General features: G+C 43.8%; 1 protein-coding gene across 36 annotated transcripts in view; it reads right to left on the reverse strand.

The window, feature by feature from the left end:
* Window positions 1-21558, reverse strand: part of RBFOX1 (RNA binding fox-1 homolog 1) — a 1493407-nt gene that overhangs the window by 70755 nt on the left and 1401094 nt on the right. For 30 of the 36 annotated variants that reach the window (XM_081840292.1, XM_081840267.1, XM_081840271.1 and 27 more), the window contains one exon: window positions 16252-16332. The exons of the other annotated variants lie outside the window; for them this stretch is intronic. In XM_081840292.1, the coding sequence (XP_081696418.1) occupies window positions 16252-16332 (81 nt within the window). The remainder of the gene's footprint in view (window positions 1-16251; window positions 16333-21558) is intronic. 36 annotated transcript variants of the gene reach the window in all.

Below are 21558 nucleotides of genomic sequence, written 5' to 3' on the forward strand. Positions count from 1 at the left end.
CGCCCCTCGTGCGGGGCAGCAGGCTGCTATCCGCAGCTTGGAGAGCCCTGTGGGGAAGTCAGGGCTCCCCAAGCTGCAGATGTCTGCCCCGCCCGAGGGGCGCTCTGCTTAAGAGCGCCCCTCGTGCGGGGCAGCAGGCTGCTATCCGCAGCTTGGAGAGCCCTGTGGGGAAGTCAGGGCTCCCCAAGCTGCAGATGTCTGCCCCACCCGAGGGGCGCTCTGCTTAAGAGCGCCCCTCGTGCGGGGCAGCAGGCTGCTATCCGCAGCTTGGAGAGCCCTGTGGGGAAGTCCGGCAGGGCTCCCCAAGCTGCAGATGTCTGCCCCTCGTGCGGGGCAGCAGGCTGCTATCCGCAGCTTGGAGAGCCCTGTGGGGAAGTCCGGCAGGGCTCCCCAAGCTGCAGATGTCTGCCCCGCCCGAGGGGCGCTCTGCTTAAGAGCGCCCCTCGTGCGGGGCAGCAGGCTGCTATCCGCAGCTTGGAGAGCCCTGTGGGGAAGTCCGGCAGGGCTCCCCAAGCTGCAGATGTCTGCCCCGCCCGAGGGGCGCTCTGCTTAAGAGCGCCCCTCGTGCGGGGCAGCAGGCTGCTATCCGCAGCTTGGAGAGCCCTGTGGGGAAGTCCGGCAGGGCTCCCCAAGCTGCAGATGTCTGCCCCGCCCGAGGGGCGCTCTGCTTAAGAGCGCCCCTCGTGCGGGGCAGCAGGCTGCTATCCGCAGCTTGGAGAGCCCTGTGGGGAAGTCAGGGCTCCCCAAGCTGCAGATGTCTGCCCCACCCGAGGGGCGCTCTGCTTAAGAGCGCCCCTCGTGCGGGGCAGCAGGCTGCTATCCGCAGCTTGGAGAGCCCTGTGGGGAAGTCCAGCAGGGCTCCCCAAGCTGCAGATGTCTGCCCCGGGCGAGGGGCGCTCTGCTTCAGAGCGTCCCTCGCACCCGGCAGCAGGCTGCTATTCGCAGCCTAGGCAGCCCTGCAGGAACTCTTCTGAAGGCTGGCGGCGGGAGAAGGGCTTTTCTTCCCACCGCCCGCCTCCAGAAGGCTGTTCTGAAGCCTGGCGGTGGGGAGAAAAGTCCTCCCCCCCCCCCACCAGCCTTCAGAAGAGGTCCGGGGAAAGACTGTCCCCGGACCTGGTCTGAAGGCGGTCTCCCTAGGAACGCATTAATTGATTTTCAATGCATTCCTATGGGAAACCATGCTTCGCAAGACGAAAAACTCGCAAGAAGAAAAAACTTGCGGAACGAATTAATTTCGTCTTGCGAGGCACCACTGTACATCTTCCATAGTTCTAATCATTTGTGGGTGCTGCATATGATTGTGGCAGCATCTAGAGCAACCTTTCTCAACCTTGTGTGCCCAGATGTTGTTGGACTACACCCCCCATCATCCTGTTAGCAGGACCAGTGGTCAGGGATGATGGGAGTTGTAGTCCACCACCCGCCGCTGCTCTGCCACCCAGGCAAAACCTGATACTCCACCATAGCAGGCCCATGCACTCCAAAACCCCTCTCTTGCTCTTCTTGACCCACCCTTCGCAAATGCAAAATCCCTCTCATACTCCTCCTCCAAGCCCCACTCAACGCTCTACCCACATCCCGTGATAACTCTTGGCTCTCCTCTTCATGGACCCACCTTATGCCCACATGAACTCCCGCTCAGACTCTTGCTCTCCTCCTCCCACTGGAACCACCCTCTGCCTGAACAGTTTGGAGGAGGAGGAGGAGGAGCTCAAATACATGAAAAAAGGCATCCCGTTTGAAGTCCAAACAGGATGGGGGGCACTTTTATCCCCTCCCCGCAAAAGGATGATCACATTTGTCTAGGGACAGGTGGCAACCTTAGGGTAGGGAGATGGTTTCCACTGAATTTGGGCCTGCTATTTGAAAAAGTATGGGCAGCATTCAGCAAAATATAGGCCTTCAAATTATTTTTGGGTGTGTGTTCTACACATTTTTTATGTTCTACACTTCCTTTAATGGCCCATGCACACATGCAGAATATTGCTTCCATCATCAAGTGATGAAAATTCACACGCAAAACAGTGATCGCTAATCAATTGCAGACAAATTAAATGAAGTACTTGCATGCAGGAACCAATCCTAATCTTTCACGGATCCTGTATATGTGTGTGGATTTCCTGCTGTCTTAATTGAGTAGAAGCATGCTTTCTTCTATTTCCCTTTTAAATGTTTTTCAGGATTACTTAAACAGTCATTAATTTGCCATTGTTCTAAACTCCACATCGATATTAAACAGGGTTGTCTAACGAATTTTGGACAAACACTTTCTTACAGGCCATTCTCATTTGAAATTCATTGAAAAGAAAAACACACGCACTCACGCACACACACAAACACACAAAATCTCTAATTAATGTACAAGTTTAATCACCATTCCCCACACGGAAGAGTAATTTTTCACTGTTCATTTGCTTGGTGTAATCTCCGAACTGACATAACAGAAAAGCAATAGCCTATAAATCTGTTCCCATTTGTTCCTTTAATATTCATATTGCATTGAACTACAGCTGCTTGTTGCTGAAGTCTATTACAACATGCAAAAGTGTCGATAAAATATTATGAAAGACAAGATGTATTTGCTGTGTGGTGGCGTCTGCCATTTATTTTTCAAAGGGATGATAAATAGCTTGCGAATTGTCCCTTTGCTTGCTGCTGACGGGGTGATGATTAGTGATTAATTACCTTGCCCCAAATTGACAGGGCACAAGGAAATTGACACAGCCCTGATTAATTAACTTTTTCTCTTTCTTTTTTTAAAGGGAAGATGGTTACAAAAAAATAATAATGCACAAAACCAATTGAATGGTAGCATGAATTATGGAAAGGCAAAGTTGAAAGTCAAAGGCATTATTAGCCTCAGTGTTCTGGGGCTGGGAGCATTTTCGTGTATAAGGTTTGCTTCAAGCTAAAATGGAATGTGTGAAATAGACCACAGATCACCAGGGACCTTCTTAATTCAGGCACTGAGTAGGCTAGATTAAAAAAAAAAAAAATCTGCAAAGGCAGGGGACAGTTTTTCGCCCAAGTGTGGCATTCCCTTGTGGGCAGCCTTCTGATTCCCCAATGGCAGGGCCGGGCAGGGCCAGATACAAAAGTCAACAGAGCAATGGATGTATTTTTCACCTTCTTTACAGTAGGCTAGTTTCTACACATATCCACACCTTGCTTTATATCCTCCATCCAAGACATTATCTGAACTCAAAGACACATTGCAGCCAGGCAAAAAAGGAAAACAGGGTATGAAACAGGATCAGTGTGGTGCATGGTCTGGGAAGAGTCCTGAGGGCCAACCAGAGAGGCCTGGGGGGCATATTCATACTCTGAGACTGAGGCTCCTCAGCCTTTATAGAGTACAGTCATACCTCGGGTTTCAGATGCTTCAGGCTGCATTTTTTCAGGTTACGGACTGCCGAAACCCGGAAGTACCTGAACGGGTTACTTCTGGGTTTCGGCGGTTGCGCATGCGCAGAAGCGCCAAATCGCAACCCCCCCCATGCGCAGACACGCTGCTGCGGGTTGCGAATGCTTCGGGTTACGAACGTGCATTCCGCACGGATCATGTTCACAACCCGAGTGTCCACTGTACATCTATGCAGTGGCATTGCATCCTTTGCTTCTTGGCCATAATCCTGGGCACGACCCTGTCAAAAGTTGCAACCCTCTGGCAAGAGGCTACGATATATATACACCCAATGCCTAAGCCAAAATCCACCTATATCTGAATCAAAAAAGTTCTGGCCGTTTCTAAGCCAGATCGTTGTCTGCATAAGTTCGTTCATTAAACCTTAGCTATAGCCACTGCACAGAGAGGGTAGTGCTGCAAACAGGATCGTAACTATGTACGGCATCTTAAGTTCCTAGGACAAAATGAATGAAATAAAGTAATAATAAATAAAACCCTAAAGAAAGTAGCTTTTGATGGAAGATGAACTGCAGCAGAACAGACTCTGTACTGCAAGTGACAAATACAGGGCAGAAAAGAAAATGATGCCTTCTCACATCACGATTGATCACTGAGCTTTTTTTTACCAGGAACAAAGAACAAAAAGAACTCAACAGTATGGGTTCTGCTCAGAATTCACAAAGAGAATTTCGCATATTGTCACTGGGGTCCGGGGGCAGCATGACTAGCTGTTTATGCCCCATCTCTCTTGGCTCCCCCACCCCCAGCCTCAGCTACAAGCTCATCAGAATGCTTAAGCTTGGGCCACAGAACTATAATTTTCTGCTCTTAGTTAATTTTCAGAGTGGCCGTAATAATATCACAGAATTGCAAAATGCTGAGCAAAATACAGTCGAGCCCATCTGGATACAGACAAGCTAAGAGAACATCATCCCATTCTGGCTCGGCATGAATGCTAGGTAGTCAAGTGTGAAATCTCTAGCAAATTAAAAAAGAAGAAAAAAGAAAAAGAAACAGCAGATGACAAAAGGAGGAGGTTAGAAACTGTGTGAGATAGCTCATTGCTTCTTTGTTCAAAGGCAGAACAAATCTATTTAAATTAAAAAGAACACGTCTCTCTTCTGCAAGGGACTTTAAGTGTGTGTGTTTTTAGTTGTTAATACAGCTGTGTAAGAAGAACACATTGTTTGATTTGCATTTATGTGCCATAGGACTTGAGGCATGGTGGTAATAGATTAGAAACCCTAATTGTGGGGTGGTAACTGCGCTTGCAGAGTCCCTGGGCTGTTGGTAGGGCTGAACATCAGTGTAGGGGCTGGTATGGAACTGACCCTTCAGTGTGGCAGCACCCATTGATATCAAGCAGGTGCCTTTATTATACTGTTTCTGGAACCTGCTAAAGACTTTTTATGTTTAGGCATCCCTGGTCAAAATCTTGACATTCTCCCAAAATGCTACATTCAGATAGAGAGCACAATGGATCTTGAACCCTTGAATTTATCAGTTAGCTGTTAATAGATTGAACCCTCTGGGATTTACACATTTTCCCCAGCACATGGGCACATGTTATAGAATAGGAATGACAGAATATAGAACGGGGCTATATAAAGCACGTAATTGGAATTTAGAAATTAGATAAACTGCAAGTATTAATAAGTTAGCATTAGGCTGTAGACATTATACATCTAGAGCACATTTACACCAAAAATAATCCTGGGAGCTGTAGTTTACCTCTCACAGAGCTACAATTACCAGCACCCTAATGAACTATAGTTCCTAAGATTCCTGGGGAGTGCTTTTAAATGTACAATGTGCATGCAGCCTTAATATGTATGTGTGTTTCTGAGGGGGGGAGTGGGAGAGAGTGAGAGGAGGAGGAGGAGGAGGAGGAGGAGGAGGAGGAGGAGGAGGAGGAGGAGAAGAAGAAGAAGAGGAGGAGGAGGAGGAGGAGAAGAAGAAGAGGAGGAGGAGGAGGAGGAGGAGGAGGAAGAAGAAGAATTTCTAAATCTGCACACCACCCTTCTGCCCCATTATGCAAGTTTCGGTTCATCTTCTGAATAACTTGTCTCTTAAGGCCCAGAACTATTTTCAATCTAACCAACCTCCCTTTTCAAATTATAGATAACATTTATCCAAAGAGACGGCATCACCAATATTTCTGCTTGCAAATGTTGCATTTCATTCACTTTTCACACAGTTAAACATCTGGAGATAGGTATAAAAAATGGGAAAGTGTTTGCTGTACAGAACTCAATGTCCAAATATGTTCTCCCTCATTGGCTCAGCCTAAAGCTATCTCACAGTGTGTAAGAGTGCCTTACCCCCTCCCGCCTCCACATTATTCCCCAAGTATGAACAAATTATATTTTTTCTTCAAGTCATAAAGAAATGCTATGAATTAATTTTAATTTTGCTATAGAAACATATGCCACGTTCTACACTTAGATGGGAAAAACCATCTGCACAGATACAAGCTAGGGGACCAGGGCGTAGCGCTGTTTGCCGGTGCCCAGGATGGGTGCAGACGTGCATGCCACAGGCGGGTGTGGAGCAAGCTTGTCCAGCCCCTTGGCTCCGCCGTTGCCGGGCAGGCGCTCATGTATCAGGCAGAAACAGGGCACAGAGGGTGCTTTGCACTCTCTGCTCCCTAGCCACCCTCGGGTGGGTGCTTGCATGCTGGGCAGAGGTGGGCATGGAGGGGATGCAACAGGGATCTCTGCGGAGAGGGGCGCCTGGTTCGCCCTCCCAATTGTGCAACTGGGGCAAAGCCTGCCCCCCAAAAGCTATGCCACTGTAGAGGACAACTGGCTCGACACTAATACATGTGAAAAGGATCCAGGGGTCTTAGTAGACCACAAACTTAACACGAGTCAACAGTGTGATGCAGCAGCAAGAAACGCGAATGCTATTCTATGCTACATCAACAAGTATAGTGTCCAGATCCAAGGAAGTAATAGTATTGCTCTATTCTGTCTCGCTCAGACCACATGTGGAGTACTGAGTTCAGTTCTGGGTGCCACAATCTGTGAAGGATATTGACAAGCTGGAATGTGTGCAGAGGATGGCAACTAAGATGATCAAAGCTCTGGAACTGGCCGTTACCCAGCCTCCAGATGGGCAGCAGTTGTAGCCTGTCATGGCAGGCCCTCAGCTCCACAGAGAAAAAGGCCTCCCCATTGTGTAGCTGACAGTTGGGGAATTACCTCGGACGCTGCAAAGAATGGCAGGATAGTCTGCCATGCCCAAGATAGCAAATTGACCAATCAGATGACCAGAGGGCCCCACTCTAAAGGCCAGCTGCACCCAAGTTAGGGACCACTGTTGGCTGAACAACCCGCCCTCCTGCCATTTACACTGTGATTATTTAGTATGCTAACCTTTTTCTTCCTTGCACTCAGTAATTGACCTTCCTATGGTTCATTAATGATTGCCGTATTCACAACCGGGAAGGAATTGGCCCCGTTTGGAGGTTTTGCCTCCCTCATAGCAAATAGTCACAACTTTTGGCAGATAAGGCAATGGGTGGATTACATAAGGCATTATGTAAATTACATAATATCGCCACAGAAAACAGAGAAACAAATCATGTAGTTTTCGGCAGAAGACGAACTGCAATGTAAAGGAAATAGTGCTGCAGGCGGCAAATACAGGGAAGAATGCAAAATGATGCCTTCTTACATTGATAACCCTTGAATGGATTTGAAACATCCTGTCCTCGCTATTTTAGATATTTGTATCTCTGTATTTGTAGCTGTTGCTTATTGTTTTGCTATAGTCTACACATCATATCTTTCTATTTTTGTTCTAACTTGTAAGCCACTTTGTTTTGATAAATAAATCTCTCTCTTTCTCCCTCATTTAACAATATTACACATCAGAAGGTGGTGCTCTCCTTCACACGGAGTTTTTGGAACAGAAGTTGGATGGACACCTGTCATGAATTATTTAGCTGTGGCTCCTGCAATGCAGGGGTTGGACTAGATGACCCTTGGGGTCCCGTCTTACTCTCTAATTCTAAGATTCTAGTTCTCTGTATAGCTGTTATAGAGAACAAACAGTCAAGAAGCAAAACAAGAACTCACCATCAAAAACAGAATGGCAAGAGGAAATTCCCAACCCTACCTAGATACAGCTAAGTCCAGTAAACTATTCATATAGCTCTCCTTTCTTTTTTGTTTAAAGAAGCCACCAGTAAATAAATTGGCACTATTGAGACCTTTGGTAGTTCAGATAATCAACCACTCTTCTCTAAATCCCAAAGGCTTTCAAATAACTTGACTGGAGCAAATGGCAATTTTGAGGAGTATCATTGGTGTCAGGCTTACAGGGCTGTTCAGAAGAAGATGAAGTTGGTATTTCAGATACAGCTTGTGAATTTGGTGATTGTACATTCTCAGTGGTAGATGCCACATTCAGACTCAACAGAATATGACCAGAGTGTTTCATTTCTCTTCCTTGTCTTTCACAGGTGCTGCAGTTTGCCATGTGGTTTTCCCCTCTCCATCATTTCCAATATAAACTCTGTCCCCTGACTCTAAGTGGGATAGTTCTATCACAGAATTGCACCAGTTATTGAAGTGTTCATGACTTCTATTAGTTTAGTCATTTGTAGAGGCCACCTTTCCCAGGTCAGCTCACTTTGGAATGAAACTCTCCTCTGCTGTTCAAATGGGGATTCTGATTTGTCTTTGCAGTAGCAGTTCTGCTGGTCTATCAGTAATGTTTCTCTGTAGCTTAAAAGAGCAATATATGAGCCATTCTGTCTTCAGATATTATTTTTGGAAGACTAAAATTTGCTGGATATTAGTGTGGGGTTGCAATAATCTGATAAAAGTTGAAAGAAGTCTGGAATGACTGGAATGCTATAAATTGGGATGCACTGTCGGCAGCAAGTTCACCTGGAATGCCAAAGCTAAGAAAGCTTTCCTCCCCAGTTGTGCAACAACACTGTAGCAGGTAATGTTGGATAAGGGAAGTAGATCAATATATCATGAACCCATAGCAACCAAACAATCCACAACAGTTGACACAGGCCAGATGCTAGTTCCCTGTCCCCGCCCCATAAGGCTTCAGTGATTAAAGGATGCTTCTGTTGTGCTAATAATCTCTTCTGCAGTTGTCAATGGCTAATATTTTGTTCTTTGTGCCATTTCCGATTCCAGAGTACCATATTATCTGCTTGACTCACTAATGGCCTTTGATTATTTCCTCCTAGACTATGAACCAGCAATATAACCTTTCGTCGTTGACTCTTCCAATTCATTCATCTGTCCATGGTCAACAAAGTGCTTTCTAGTTATCTCTGGTCCATTGATGAGATTTAGGCCATCCATATCAGATGCAGAGAAAGCCTTCTGGAATCTCTGGACCTCCACAAGTAGATTTGATGAAATTGTTTTTTTGATGCTTTTAGAGAAGTGTGCACAGAACAAATATTTCCTGTCCTAGCTTGGCTTGAGAAACTTAGGGGAGGCAGGGTTGAGGGAGTTGCACTTACTGGTGAAACATCATCATGTCTAGAGCAGAGTCAAGTCCAATTGACACACTGAGGTAGGATATTCCATTTCACACCCAGCAAGGCACAGTGTGGCAGGGCTCCGGACTATATCAGGGTCTGGCATGTCTTGCTTTTCAGAAACCCATGCTGGGTTTTAGTAATCACAGCATCCTTTTTGAAGTGCTCACAGACAGACCATATGATTATTTGTTCTAGAACCTGTCCTTGGTAAGAGTCCTGTAGCAAGTGGGTTCCACTTGACAGTTGTAGAAGTGCTCCACCTGGTCCCAATCCATAGTTGCTTTCATCAGCACTTAACCATTGCTGGCATCACAAAATTGTAAGACCGGGTATCCCTTTTCCTCTGAAAAGGAAGCTTCCTGATTTGCATGTGCGCACGCACGCACACACAATGCCAGAACATGGTAGATTTCAATGATAAATGCAGTGGTTGTGCTCTGTTGAGATGATTTGCAAATATTGATCTTGATCATTCACCATTCCCCCCCCCCCCAAAGTGTCTCAGCTCTGTAATACTAAAGGTATTTTCATTTCTTTGGTGGCATTTACTTTTTCTTGGCATGCTGCACAATAGCTACTCTGCCTTGGTAAAAAATACATTTCCTGTAGTTTCAGCTGAGTCTGAATTCATGGATCCAATTGAAGACTTATGACCATCCATTTATTATGGTCTTCCTTTGTTGTACCACCATGTATTAAGGTGTCTTCCATGAAGTTAATGGCTCTTTTTATGTCTCTAAGGAATGCTGTCAAATTCAGTTGAAAAATCTCAGACGCACTTGCGATCTTGAATGACAACCACCGGAAACAGACTCTTTGAAAGTATGTGATGAACGAAATGTAGACGATTTAGCACTCAGGTTTGTCAAAGGCATTTGCCAACAATCATTTGATACATACAATCTGGAAAGTATTTTGGCTCCTATTACTTTGAGGAAAAGGTCCTCTTCCATGGGAAGTAAGTATTTTTCATCATTCACTAAGCTTTCATTTCAAAAGGTAAGGGCAGCCTGTGACCTGCCAGATGTTGTTGGACTGCAACTCCCATCATCCAAGATTATTGGCCATGCTGGCTGGGGCTGATGGGAGTTGCAGCCCAACAACATCTGGCGGGTCACAGATTCCCCACCCCCGAATGGGGAACCATGCTTGGTGTTTGTACACTGCATTATTTGGCATTAGATATTAACCATGTTCACATAGTTACCTTTTAATAGACAAATGGGTGGTATCCAACTAAGTTCTACTCAGAGTATATTCACTGAAATTAATGGGTCTAAATTAGTCATGCTAAATTAACTACAATGGGTCTAGTCTGAGCAGAATTTAGCTGGCTATAACCCACAAGTCTCCAAACTCTCCTATGCTACATCTTGCATTGTTTTTAGTAGTTCAATTCATAGCTGTGCTATGAATTAAGAGATTGTCCAGCTTAAAAATTCTTATCCTATATCCAGTGAACACAAAGTTTATTCAAGACAGTGAAGATCCTGGGGTGCATAAGGTGATCTTCTGCAGGTCAGAGGAGTTATGGAATCATGGCTAGGTCACTTCTGAAATGACTATGACAGCAACTCCTGGATGTCATTTGAAATCAATGATCCTTTCCCCCTGCCCCTTTGTGTGTCTTGTTCTAGGTCTGCAGGACAGAACTGTCTTTCTTCTTTGAACAGTGCCCATGAAAAAATAAAACATAGATTTAGGGCTGAGTCCTAAAAGGTGGCTCCCAACACATAAAAACACAATGTATAATTGTTAAATAGAAAACCTACAAAATCACAAGAAATCAGCACTGGCTGCAATAAGAACATGATTAATCATACCAATTAAATCGGTGGGGGTAGTTTAACTATGAGTTGCATCATTGTACCTGCCCCCATGGTTTTGTGTAACTGTGGCAACTTCTCCCCCCACCCTGTGAGCACATCGACAACATGACTAGCACCAGTTATCACATGTGTCACCTCTCTTGAAAGCCAAAGATGATTGTATGGGTCCACCTGAAGTGAAAACCAGCTTACAAGCAGTGATAGGCAAATCTGTCCTTTTCAGGTTCTCACGGACTTTCTTTCTTCCAAACTTAAATTCAGTTCACCACATTTCTGCCTACGTTTGATTTTTTTTTTAAAGGCAGCATGAAAATCCACATGGATTTCTCACTGGGAGAGCCAGTGGTGGTGTAGGCCAGACTAGTACCTGGGAGACCAGGAGTCAAATCCTTACTTGGCCATGTGAAACTCACTGGGCCACCTTGGACCAGTCACTGTATCTCAGCCTAACCAGCTTCACAGGGCTGGGGAAAACCACATATGCCACCTCAAGCTCCTTGGGAAAAAAAATATGGGATGTAAAGATGTACCGTATTTTTTGCTCTATAAGACTCACTTTTCCCCTCCTAAAACGTAAGAGGAAATGTGTGTGTGTCTTATGGAGTGAATGCAGGCTGTACAGCTATCCCAGAAGCCAGAACAGCAAGAGAGATTGCTGCTTTCACTGTGCAGCGATCCCTCTTGCTGTTCTGGCTTCTGAGATTCAGAATATTTCTTTTCTTGTTTTCCTCCTCCAAAAACTAGGTGCGTCTTTTGGTCTGGTGCGTCTTATAGAGCGAAAAATATGGTACATTTTTTGTATACAAAAATGTAGTGCTTTTTTCTTTAAAAATGTTTAGGGGCACTCTCATTTTCCTACTCATATGGAAATAGTGCCCCTCAATGAGACCAAACTTAGATTCACAAAATGTTTAGGGGTATGCCTCCCAGAAAAAAGGACTGCATAAATGTATACCTAGTATGTGCATTTTGCTCTACAAGCAGTCTTCCCTAACAGAATCCAATTTTTGTACACAGTTTCCACCAATATGCACATTTTTGTACACATTCTTTGGTTGAAGAACCGCATTCAGAGAAGGCCAGGTTCCAAAAGATAGCTGTGTTTTGTGGATTTCTTAAGGAAATGCAAATCTGTTAAGTTCTCATTAAAATGAAACGAATTTTCCCTCCCACCTTTACCTATAAGCTGCATTGTGCTCAAAGTTCCTGTGTAAATTAGTAGTGGCTAAGAAAGAAATTTTAATAAATCACTGTGATAAATGCACAGTGCAGGAAAACGAAAATGCGCACACACACACAGGCAGAATATTTTTTGATTTAATAAACTGATTTATTACTTTAGATTTAGAGGCCTATCAACTAGATGAATAACTGGGTGCAGTTCTCCCCCCCCAATATGGAAGAGCAGGATTTAAGGTTGTCAGAGCCTCTTTCACAATCTACTTAAGAAGACGTCACATTCGAAACCTTTCCCTGTCAGTGGTATCACAGGCTCCTGGGGACTCTTGTGAAGCGACTGCCTCCCCACCTTTCACAACTATCTCATCTTTGCCTTGTTGCTTTCAGCCTAAAATCCCAGAGCAACATGGTTTATTGTTTTAATATCTCTCTGGCACAAGGCAGAAGTATCCCACAGTGGCTACTTATCTGTCATATGTATTTTTGTGAAAGAAATATCAAGACAAGCCTGCTGTTTGGAGGAATACCAGAAGACTGTCGGGCGGTAGCTGGGTTACATTTTCCAAAAGGAACAGAACAGTGCAAGTCAAGGGAGAGGTGGGGAAGAGAGAAAAGGCAGCTTCTGAAGAATAACCATCCGTATATGCTACTGAGGGATGTCTGGCAACCCCTAAGCGCTTTCACTGGCTTTATGAAACAGCTTTTCTATTCTGCTTGTATCCCTCTACAGTGGTACCTCTGGATGCGAACGGGATCTGTTCCAGAGCCCCATTGGCATCCAAAAGTGAATGTAAGCTGCGTCTGCACATGCACGGGTTGCAATTCGCCGCTTCTGCACATACACGTGACGTCACTTTGACTGTCTGCACATGAGCGAGCGGCGAAACCCGGAAGTAACGCGCTCCGTTACTTCTGGGTCGCCGCAGCACGCAACCCAAAAATACTTATCCCGAAGCTACTTCAACCCAAGGTATTACTGTAATGTACAGTCGTACCTTGGATCTCGAACGGCTTAGTTGCCAAACGCTTCGGCTCCCAAACGATCAAAAACTGGAAGTGAGTTTCTGGTTTATGAATGCTTTTTTTGGAAGCCGAACGTCTGGTGTGGCTTCCGATTGGCTGCAGGAGCTTCCTGCAGCCAATCAGAAGCCCGCTTTGTTTCCGAATGTTTTGGAAGTCGAATGGACTTCCAGAACGGATTCTGTTCAGCTTCCAAGGTATGACTGTAGTGATGGGGAACATCAGACCAGGGGCCAGTGCAGCCTTCAGATCTCACTATCTGGCCTTTGGAATTTTCTACAGCTTTCCGTTTGTTCTGCTTTAGAGCTAAAGAGCAGGTTTTCTAGGGGGAAGGTGGTGGGAGGCAAAACTGCTTGAACCTGTGCCTAGAAAGCACAAGACAAGTGGAACACCACTCAGACCCATGCTTTCTAGGCAGAAGTGTGGATGAGCCCATAGTTTAAAGTGCCTTGCAACCCATAGAGATTTTTAACCTGGCAAGGTTCTCAAAATTTACATCCAGTTTCACTTAGGATGTAATTTGGAAATAACTTCAAGGTAAGGTAAAGGACCCCCGGATGGCTAAGTCCAGTCAAAGGTGACTATGGGGTGTGGCGCTCACCTTGCTTTTCAGGCAGAGGGAGCCAACGTTTGTCCACAGACACCTTTCTGGGTCATGTGGCCAGCATGACTAAATCTGGTGCATGGAGGACCATGACGGAAGCCAGAGCGCATGGAAACATAGTTTACTTTCCTGCAGTAGCGGTATCTGTTTATCAACATAAACATCAGTCTGTCTTTTCACCCCAGAGTCCTAGGTGTGCTTCACTGTACAGGCTTCCCAATCAGTCAGTTGGTCAGTCAGTCAGTCAGTCAATCAATCAATCAATCAATCAGTCAATCAACTGAACACTCAGAAGGAACAGATTAATGCACACACTCCTAACTCTCTCCTTTGAAAAGAACAGGTGAGCTAGGCCTGTGAAACACATGCGGGTTTCTGGATAGGGCCATCTTCTGTACCTGAACTAAAATTACTGGATCAGGGCCCATGAACTTTAAGAGTGAGAAAGACATTAGAGCTTTAATTATCAGATGTCTCACTCTGTTTATTTTAATGCCAAACAGCAAACAGCGCCAACGTCCGACAACGGGACACATCAAATGAGTTTGTGTGGACTGAATGGAAGGGCTGGCATTGGCAGTAGAGCAGAGTGAATATTGCTAATTAAAACAGCTGAAATGGAATAGCATTTTTGGACACAATGGGCTGTAAACTGACTTTCTATTAATTGAGCTCAGTGTAATGACATATCGGAATGAATAGCTAGTGATCTGGAAATTCATTTAGACCATTAGTTTAATTACAGAAACTGATGGAAGTTTTCTCAGACAATTATGGAAAGAACTGGAGCACCGTGAGATAGGGTTTAGAAGATTTTGCATCTTCTCCATCTACCCTTCTCCACTTTTTAAAATATTGAATTGTGCCGTAGGAAACAACAGTAATAGACCTGAGTAACATATTCTTGTGTGGAAGCCTTTACTGTATCAACTAGGGGACAGATGTATGACACTCTGTCCATTTCAGTTTTTATTAGTTTCTCAATTTTCCAACCTTAAATTTAGTGAAGGCTGGTCTATTACGGCAAATGCGGTATTGCCCCACCAGTCACAGTCTGTTCTTAGCCAGCCCCAGCTGGCTGCCTTCTTCCTTATGACCAGTGCAGGGGGGCGTGACACTGTCTGTCAGTTTACTCTTCTTCAGTCTCAGTGTTGCCCTTTGTATAACTTAGAAAGGAAGAGGATGGCCCTGTTTGTCACTGGTTCTGGCGCCCCCTACTTTTGGGCTCCCTGCGCTCCACCCCACTAGCTCTTATTCACAAGCCACCACTGCTTAAATCCAATATGCTGCATTTCTTCATCAGTTTGTGAATTTTGTGTACAAAAATAGTCCTCCTGAAAATCCGATAGAATTTTAGAGAGCATTTCCCCTATGACACACATTTCGCAAAGACATTTCCCTACAATAAAGCAATTTTTTTTAAATTAATATATGCATTTTTATGGGCACCTTCCCCTAAAAAACATTTCTGCGCACTCGATTTCTTTGGAGAACTGAAATCCAGAGAAAAGCAGATTCTTTACAGCCACCCAGCAATGTTAGATAGCAGTCCAGGTTATTAGCTTGGCTACTGTGGCTCATACTTATGGTGTGCGTGTTTTTAAAATGTCTTGAAGGGCAGCCACAATAGTTCATGACTGACCTGATCCTTGATGGGGGGCAGTGCAGCCCTACTCAGAACCAGCAACATACCATTCCCAGAGTCAGACAAGCCACATACCAAAAGCACCTCTTTCTTGTCAGGAATTATTGATACAGTCCATTACCAATCTCAGACACTAGTTTAGCATCATCTAAATTAGATGAAAGGGGGGGGGTCATCACTGTACTGATCACATTGCACCAAAATCCCAGATCTGGCAATTGCCACAAAGCATCTTGTTCCCAGTGGGATGCAGTTGGCTGAGCTTTCTGGAGCGGCCTGGGAATGACACTACATCACATCATTCCAGAAACATGGGGGGCATTGGAGAGAGCCATAGATTGCAGTGAGAAATGCAAGACCCTTGCTTGAAAGTTTTTTTCACCCCCACAAAACAGAAATGGGGTGATAGCATCCTCAAAAAATTAAGGGAAGTGGTAGCCCCCACCCCCACTCTGAAGATGTTGAAGAAATTATTGTCCCCCTCTCATGATCTTGCAGCGTGATCTTGCAGTTTTGATTAGAGCAATGTACATTAAATTAACTCAAATTATTTGATTAATCAATTGTTAATTGTTTGAGTAGCTTTGTTAGTTTAAATGTGGAATTATGATTATTAGTACAACAGTAGCAGTAGTAATAGTATTTTGGGTAACTGGTGTAATCAGAAGCCTATTATGGCTTTAAGCGCTATATACTACTACTACTAATAATAATATGGTTTTGAATGTGGACTTTGCATTCTATTTCTTACATTGCTTCCTTTTTGTTGGCACTTGTAAACTGCTTAGAGATTCCTGCTGAAATATGAAGCAGTACATAAATCAACTAGCCAATTAAATAAAAGTAAAACCACTTTCGGATGGTTGAAAACAGCAGCAACAACAACAAAAGTTAATTTCTTAAGTTTATCCCATGACAAACAGATCAGCAGCCAAACATTTGCATCACTTCTCTCTGTATATCACATTTCAACTTTGCGAGATATTAGGGGCTGAAATTGACATTTCACAGGCAAAGCAAAAAAGAAAAGAGCTGCAATGACTGGCTTACTTGTGGACGTGTATACTAGTGAACTGGGGGCACTGTACATGGGAGATCCCTCTTGGTTTGCCTGGCACAGCAGCACCCTGCCTATGAAAGAGAGAGAGAGAGAGAAAGAGAGAGAGAGAGAGAAAGAGGAAGAAAAGAGAGCACGGTCTGAGTTTGGGAACACTCAAGCTAAATTAGTTAAGTTGAAAGGAAAAAAAAAAAAAAAAAACCAGCATGATGAGGCTATGAAAAGTGCATTGCCTTTGGCTGAAAAGAATCACCACCACCAAAAGCTTTCCAGGTACACTAAAGCTTCAATCCTACCCACCACTTACCTGGGAGTAAGCCACACTGAAGTGAATGGGACTTACTTCTGAGTAGACATGTGACCATATCCAGCATTCTCTGTCTACTGGCACAAGAGCCCTTGCACTAACGGATGACAATGTTTAAAGGTTGCGCAACAAAGGTTATGCTAGCGGAGGCTTGATGCACAACAGCTGGTTCTTGTGTAACCCACTGCACAATAACCTTTTATAAATGCACTTGCGTTTTCTGTTGTGAAATAGTTGTTTCTGGTTGTATAATCCACCGTTTCCCTTGTGCAACTGTGTCCCACCAGTGCAACAAGTAAACGACTAAATGGCTTTCGCTTAGCACTGACTGGGGCTGCAGCCTGCATTACATACCGACAATTTGACACTCCAACCATCCCAATGTACAATATATATTAATTTCATGTTGGGAGGCCAGGACAGGTACATCCCCGAGTAGTAAAAGTGGCCACTTGCTCTCTCTCTCTCTTTCTCAAATTCTTTCCACATCTAGGCTGATGTTGAATCTGTCCTATCAATTCTCTCTCCCCCCCCCCAAAAAAAGGTCCAGACTAATGTTCATTCCATCCAATGACCAAGTGTGGTGGGTTATTTTTCAGAGTGGAAGGTATTTTGAAGGGAAGGGGTTGTTTTCTTCAGTGAGCTCTCATTTAGAAAGGATGAGCAATACATTTTGTGGACTTTAACATGTAGTTCAGTTGCCTCCAGTGTTAAGATAACTGAACACAAAGGACTTGTATACCTTTAAGTATTAGACAAATGGGGGGATTTTAGACCCTTTTCTTATCACTGCATAAAATGTTCACTCTACCCAAGATACCATCTTCCTTTTCACCCCGGTTTGCTCTGTGTTATTAATCCTATGATTCTCTACACCTTACAGGATAGCTAAAAATGTATTTGCACCCATACACCAATCATGCTGCTACACTCACCCTCAATTTATTCAACTATACTCATATTTTTACACAGCTCTTAAGGTTAACCCTTTCCCCACACCTCCTTTGACTACACAAGAATGAAATAAGAGTTTGGATGCTGGTTCAGGCCAAAGGCCTATGTAGTCCAGCATCTTCTTCCACAGTGGCCTCAATGGGAAGGCTGCAAGCAGAATCTGAGCACAATAGCACCCTCCTTACTTGTGATTTCCAACAATTGCCACTCAGAGGCATACTGCCTCCAATAGTGAAGGTGGAACACAGCCATTGTGGCTAATAGATTTTTTAAAAAACTGTGGGATGTATCCAGTGTTACTCATACTCAGAGTATACCCGTTACAATTAATAGACATTAAAGGGGGAAATAGTGCTGTGTTAAAATCATGTCCTCCAGTTTCTCAAAGGGTTTCTTCCTCTGCAAATGAGCCTTCTTATTTTCTGCCTCATTCTCAAGGCACTTGGAAAGTTCTTTAGAATTTCAAGGGGTGCAGATTTTCAGCAGATTTTATCATTATGAGACGGACAAGGACAGTGTGTGTGCTTTTCTTTCCATCAAATATTTCTCTGGCACTCTGCAGCCTCCTTGACTGTTCCCACTTCCAGATCTGAAAAAAGCCCCATGAGAGAAGTCATCTCATGATGTCTTCTGGATTTTAACTGAAATGTGGGCACTAAGGAAGGCTGCAGAGTGCAGACTGATTTGTTAGAATGTGAGAAAGAAGACTCACAAACACCTCATGGCCATATCGAAAGTAAGATAAGCCCAGCAAAAGCCTTACATCCAACCCATGCAAATTTCACTGCTTTGTTCTCTCCCCTTAAATAATTTTCAAATGCCCTTTCTTCTCTTGTTGATTGATGGGGAATGGTCAGGGGGAAAACTCGCAGAGGGATTTTTTTGCCACAGTGTTAAAAAGAAAAGAAAACATTATGTGATTGCAAGCAATGCTTCTAGGGTAACATGTAGTTAGGCTCTAAGTGATCTGGAATACTACTTTACAAGGGTTTCCCAGTCACACAGAGGGAACTCTCTGTATTTATAGCTGCATATGCAGTGGCTCTTTAGATGTTCCAGTGAATGTGTGTAGGTTAGGGCTAAGCATGCCACAACAATCCCATACCTCCTCACTCACTGAATGTGCAAAGGTGTTGATCAGAATCCCCATTTCATCCACACATTTGCCACTGAAATGGTTAATGAGAAAAATATCCTCATTAACTACCTTAATGGTAAAGACGCCAGGGTGACAAGATGTAACTAATTGCTCACTAGGTGATCTTGGACATCCAATTAATCAAGGGACATTTTTTTTAATGGTACTTTTGCATTTGTATATCCCATTTCCACTGTTCCAAGCACTTCATGCACATTCGCTCAGTGATTCTCATGACAGTCCTGCCAAATAGATGGGATTTTACCCCTGTGATACAGATGGGCAACTGAGGCTGAAAGAATGGCACCTAGGCCTTAAGGCAGGGATGTGGAACATTTTCCTTCTGAGGGCAATGTGCCAGAGGTAGGCGGGTCCAGGGGCAAAAGTGTGGTGGGCAACAAATACTAATTTACTCATACACCCTTCTCTACCCTCCATCTAGGCAAGCAAGAAGCATGATCAGAGTTCAAATGTAAACTACAAAAACAATAATGCAGACAGGAAGCCAGCAGGGGTGTGTGGGGCTTTCCAGTGTTGTGCACTGTCTGTTATATACATATATAACTATCTCCCTTTTGGACAGAAGTCATGGTTTTGCCCAATGTTAATTTTATAATGAATGATTTTAGAGTGTTGCTTGTGTTGTACTTTTGTACTGTTTTATTGTTGTTAGCTGCCCTGAGCCCGGCTTCGGCTGGGGAGGGCGGGATATAAATTATTATTATTATTATTATTATTATTATTATTATTATTATTATTAATGTGCAATGAGCTCCTGGCTCTCTTGCAATGTTCTCTTTGAGGCCAAAGTAGCAGACCTGAAAAAGCTAACGGAAGCAGAGATGCTGGAGGTCTGAGGCCTTCAGGGATGGTATAAGTGTGTCCCACTCACATGACGGTTAATTCCCCTGCTCTCAGGGAGAATGAAGGTCTTGGGGATGGAGAGGGGCCATTTGAGGAAGAGGTAAACAGTCCCTTATAAGGCTGATGTAAAGCTATGTTCTTGTGCCGATAATACTTCTCTAGAGGCAGGGGGATCAGTAGCAACAGAGATAGTTGGGTGCATGGTGGGCATACAGAACTGTTGGGAAACTGTGTATGTGCAGCTACTCACACAGAGTCAATTAAGGTTTGGCAGACAGCCAGAAGGCAATTTGAAGGAGTAAGTCTCCCTGGTGATAACAGAGATATGGAGACCGCTCCCTGATTGGTCAAGCTCTCTCAAGGGAGTGATAATTAATGGCTTACTAAGTGGAATGTGTTAGTTCAGTATTTCAGGGTTCAGAGTTCTGTGTGTCAGTGTAGGAGTTGAAGGTTGGGAGTTGGGAGTCGTGTATGAGAGAGCTAGCAAAAGATCCCTGTTCTGTTCCTGTAAATAGTCCACTGTATATAATAAACACCTAACTACAAGTTCCTGGTTCCTACTTCGTCTATCCTGTCTGCAGCCAAGTTGCCAATTGCTTCCGTTGATTCTGCGTGTACTCTGCTAGGTCTGGCTAAGGTCCTGCAACTAGTCAGAAAGTTGTGAAACACCAAATAGGTTTTGCCAACAGAACACAGGGTGAATTGTCTGCCGGAAGCAAGGAAGCATTATCAAAATGTAAAGACAACTCCGGCAAAAACACCCAAGCAGGATGCAATCCAGGAACAATGAGGGATGTGATTTGGGAAGTGTCCTGAGGGTCAGAAGAGGAGTCTTGGAGGGCAACATTCAGCCCCTGGGTCTGAGATTCTGTCCCTTCTTTCTGAAAAGTGGACTACCTAAACCTAGGAAGTTTTCAGATGAGGTAATGTTTGAAATGAAGAATACCAGATCACAGTACCAAAACACAATCTATTACGGTTTACAGAATATTATTATATTTCAAGCATAGTTATTTCTCTCATTTGTTGTTTAGTTTGTTTCTTCTCTTGTAGCTTCTTTTTTCTTACAATAAAAAAGTCTGTTTCTTCTTTTCCAACCCATCCCACCCTTAGCAAATTTATTCCAGGATGCTGTTAGCAAAATGGATTAAGTTGCTTTCTAAATACATACAAATTAACCTGATATTGTTTAATATTACTTATGTTAATTATATATAGACGTTTCAGAACCTTTTTTAAAAAATAAAGCTGTTGCCATTTTTTTAAAAAAAAACAAAACAAAACACTAATAACATAGTGTTGAAGTATTATCATACAAATGGTAAAAAAACCCCAGCTAGATTAACAACTCTGATGATAGTTAATGCATTCCTAAAACTTCTGAGGAGCTGTTACAACCCATTACAGCTGAAATATTGGTGTATGAAAAATTAATAAAGCCAGCAGAAAATGGAATCCGGCATCTGCAGTAGCTATTTACATAGAAAGAATCACCCAGAATTAATTATGCTCTATGTTACATTCTAATGAGTTTTTCATTAAAATGTACACTATTATGGAAGCTAAATAAGGATTATTCAAAGAAAAATGCCAACAGCTGTTATTATTTTGAGAAATTAAAATTAGTTAATTGGTTATACATTTAGATCTAGGTCAGGGTTAATCGAACACTATTTATCATACCATTAGCCTGTGTGTTTTGTAGGGGAAATAATGTCTACATCACCTTCTTCAGGGTCGTACTTCCCTGGAAGGAGCAGGTTCCAAGACAGCAGGGTGCTCCTCTTGTGCTCCTGTGTCACTCTCTCTAGGTAACCTCAGTGGCCAGGAGTGCCTTTTAACAGCTGTTTCAGTAAAACTGGAGTGTAGCAAAGTGCTCTATGTGGGGCTGCCCCTGAAGTTGGCCCAGAAACCGCAGGTACTGCAAAATTCAGCACCTTGACTGTTCATTGGGAAAGGATACTGACGTCATGCTATGCCACTGCTGCTGCCAGTTAGCTATCAGTCAAAGTTCAAGATGCTGGTCCTGGTGCACAA

The sequence above is a fragment of the Podarcis erhardii genome, assembly GCF_964252035.2.
Source record: "Podarcis erhardii genome assembly, chromosome: 14".
NCBI lineage: Eukaryota > Metazoa > Chordata > Lepidosauria > Squamata > Lacertidae > Podarcis > Podarcis erhardii.